The sequence below is a fragment of the Rhinopithecus bieti genome, unplaced genomic scaffold (assembly GCF_001698545.2).
Source record: "Rhinopithecus bieti isolate Rb0 unplaced genomic scaffold, ASM169854v2 repeat_14691, whole genome shotgun sequence".
In the NCBI taxonomy this organism is placed as follows: domain Eukaryota; kingdom Metazoa; phylum Chordata; class Mammalia; order Primates; family Cercopithecidae; genus Rhinopithecus; species Rhinopithecus bieti.
This window is the reverse complement of record NW_016834599.1, coordinates 1-2,653: the sequence shown is the minus strand read 5'-3', so window position 1 is coordinate 2,653 and position 2,653 is coordinate 1. Positions and strand designations below refer to the sequence as shown.

General features: G+C 34.9%; 1 protein-coding gene across 1 annotated transcript; it reads left to right on the top strand.

Moving 5' to 3' along the window:
- Nucleotides 1-1,966: 1,966 nt before the first annotated feature.
- LOC108524647 (zinc finger protein 93-like) lies at nt 1,967-2,650 on the top strand (the record flags this gene model as incomplete). Its single annotated transcript, XM_017865722.1, has 1 exon — nt 1,967-2,650. A coding segment is annotated over one exon (684 nt), but the record flags the coding sequence as incomplete, so codon positions are not given.
- Nucleotides 2,651-2,653: the final 3 nt, after the last annotated feature.

The following is a 2,653-nucleotide window of genomic DNA, read 5'->3' as shown; positions in this document are numbered from 1 at the left end:
GGTTTTGAGATGGCGTTTCACTCTTATTGCCCAGGCTGGAGTGCAATGGCACGATGTCAGCTCACTGCAACCTTCACCTCCCAGTTTCAAGTGATTCTCCTGCCTCAGCTTTCAAAAAGCAGGCATGTAATCCCAAGTAGCTGGAATTACAGGTGCATGCCACCATGCCCAGCTAATTTTTTGTATTTTTAGTAGAGATGGGGTTTCACCATGATGACCAGGCTTGTCTTGAACTCCTGAATTCAGGTGATCTGCCTGCTTCAGCCTCCGAAAGTGTTGGGATTAAGCATGAGCCACCGCGCCCAGCCTCATTTATTTTTGAGATAGTGTCTCACTCTGTCAGCCAGCTTGTTTGTATTTTTTTGTAGAGACAGAGGTTTGCCATATTGCCCAGGATGATCTTGAACTTTTGGGATCAAGTGATCAGCCCACCTTGACCTTCCAAAGTCCTGTGATTACATTTCATTTTATTAAGTAGTTTAATCTATATTTTAAATGATTGGTTAAAGAAATGAAGTTGTTATTACCACTAATATTATTATTGTTTTGTGTGTTTCTAGTAGTTATATTTTTCTCATTTCCTATTTTACTTACTTAATTTTCATTTAATTTTGTACTGGCATGCTTTGATTATATTTTACTTTCTTTTGCATACTTTCTATAAATAGTATCTTTGTAATCATCTCAAAAACTGGAGATTACATACATCTTAAAGTTAAAACAATATATTTTAATGTCATAACAACTTCAATTGAATAAAAAAACTATGCCTCTATATTTTCCAGTTTGTTATTGATATTAAAATTATTTTACATAGTGTATCTACAGGCTCACGCCTGTTATCCCAGCACTTTGGGAGGCTGAGGTGGGTGGATCCTGAGGTCAGGAGATCAAGACCATCTGGCCAACATGGTGAAATCCCGTCTCTACTAAAATACAAAAAATTAGCCAGGCATGGTGGCCCATTCCTGTAGTACCAGCTACTCAGTAGGCTGAGGCAGGGGAATCACTAGAACCCAGGAGGCACTCCAGCCTGAGAGACAGAGTGAGACTCCATCTCAAAGTATATATATATGTATTTCCAAATACTCAGTTTGGTCTTATTAATTATATTGACATTGTTATGCAACATATCACTAGAGTGTTTTTATCTTGCAAAACTAAATCTCAGTACACATGAAACAACTACCACTTCTTTGTATTTTGTGGTTCTTTTCAAACACCACTCTGTTTTCTGTTTCTGAGAGTATAATTGCTTTATATATCTCATCCAATCTCTGTCTTTTTGTGACTGGGTCATTTTATTTTGCATAATTTCATCAATATTTATCTTAATAGTTGTTACAATATTTTCTACTTTTTGAAAACTGAGTGATATTCCTGTATTTTTGTGTCTACTGAATAATTTGGTGACACAAATTTGGATTACTTTTACCTATTGGCTTTCAGTAACAATGCTACAATAATTACATGAAAGTTAATATAATATATGTGCTGCATTCTGTTTTATTAGTCTACTTTTTCAGCTTTATACTCGTACCAAATTATTTTAATCCTGTAGCTTTTGATGTGTTTTGAAATCAGAAATGATAATGCCTCTAACATCGTTCCTGTTTTTGAAGAGTGCTGGGTACTTTGTTGTCGGTTTGGATTCCATATACTTTTAAATTTGCTGTTTTTATTTCTTTGAAAATGCAGTTAGTCATTTGAAAAACATTGCATTAAATCTGTAAATTAAATTGAGCAGTAAAGACATCTTCAAAATATTAATTATTTCTTTTCGATTGTTTTGAGATGAAGTTAAATTTACCTGCCTTACCAGTTACCTTGTGCCATTTTGGTTAGTATGTTTTTGTTACATTTATATGTGCAGGAAGAAATTACAGCTTGAGGTATTTTGCGGTGTAGTTTGTATCATTTTATAGGTTAGGTTTGTAAAGTATATTTGTCTGAGTCTAGCAAGTGAAACAATGTGTTTTTATTGTTTCTTTCAGTTATGTGTTCGCATTTTGCCCAAGAGCTTTGGCCAGAGCAGAACATAAAAGATTCTTTCCAAAAAATGATACCAAGAAGATATGAAAAACGTGGACATGGAAATGTACAGTTAATAAAATGGCGTGAAACTGTGGATGATTGTAAGGTGCACACAGGAGGTTATAATGGACTTAACCGCTATTGTACAACGACCCAGAGCAAAATGTTTCAATGTGATAAATATGGGAAAGTCTTTCATAAATTTTCAAATTCAAACAGACATAAGATAAGACATACTGAAAAAAAATCTTTCAACTGCATAGAATGTGGCAAAGCTTTTAACCTGTTCTCAACCCTTACTAGACATAAGAGAATTCATACTGGAGAGAAACCCTACATTTGTGAAGAATGTGGCAAAGCCTTTAAGTACTCCTCTACCCTTACTACACATAAGAGAATTCATACTGGAGAGAAACCTTACAAGTGTGATAAATGTGACAAAGCCTTTATTGCATCCTCAACTCTTAGTAAACATGAGATCATTCATACAGGAAAGAAACCCTACAAATGTGAAGAATGTGGCAAAGCCTTCAACCGATCCTCAATCCTTACTACACACAAGAGAATTCATACTGGAGAGAAACCATACAAGTGTGATAAATGTGGGAAAGCCTTTATT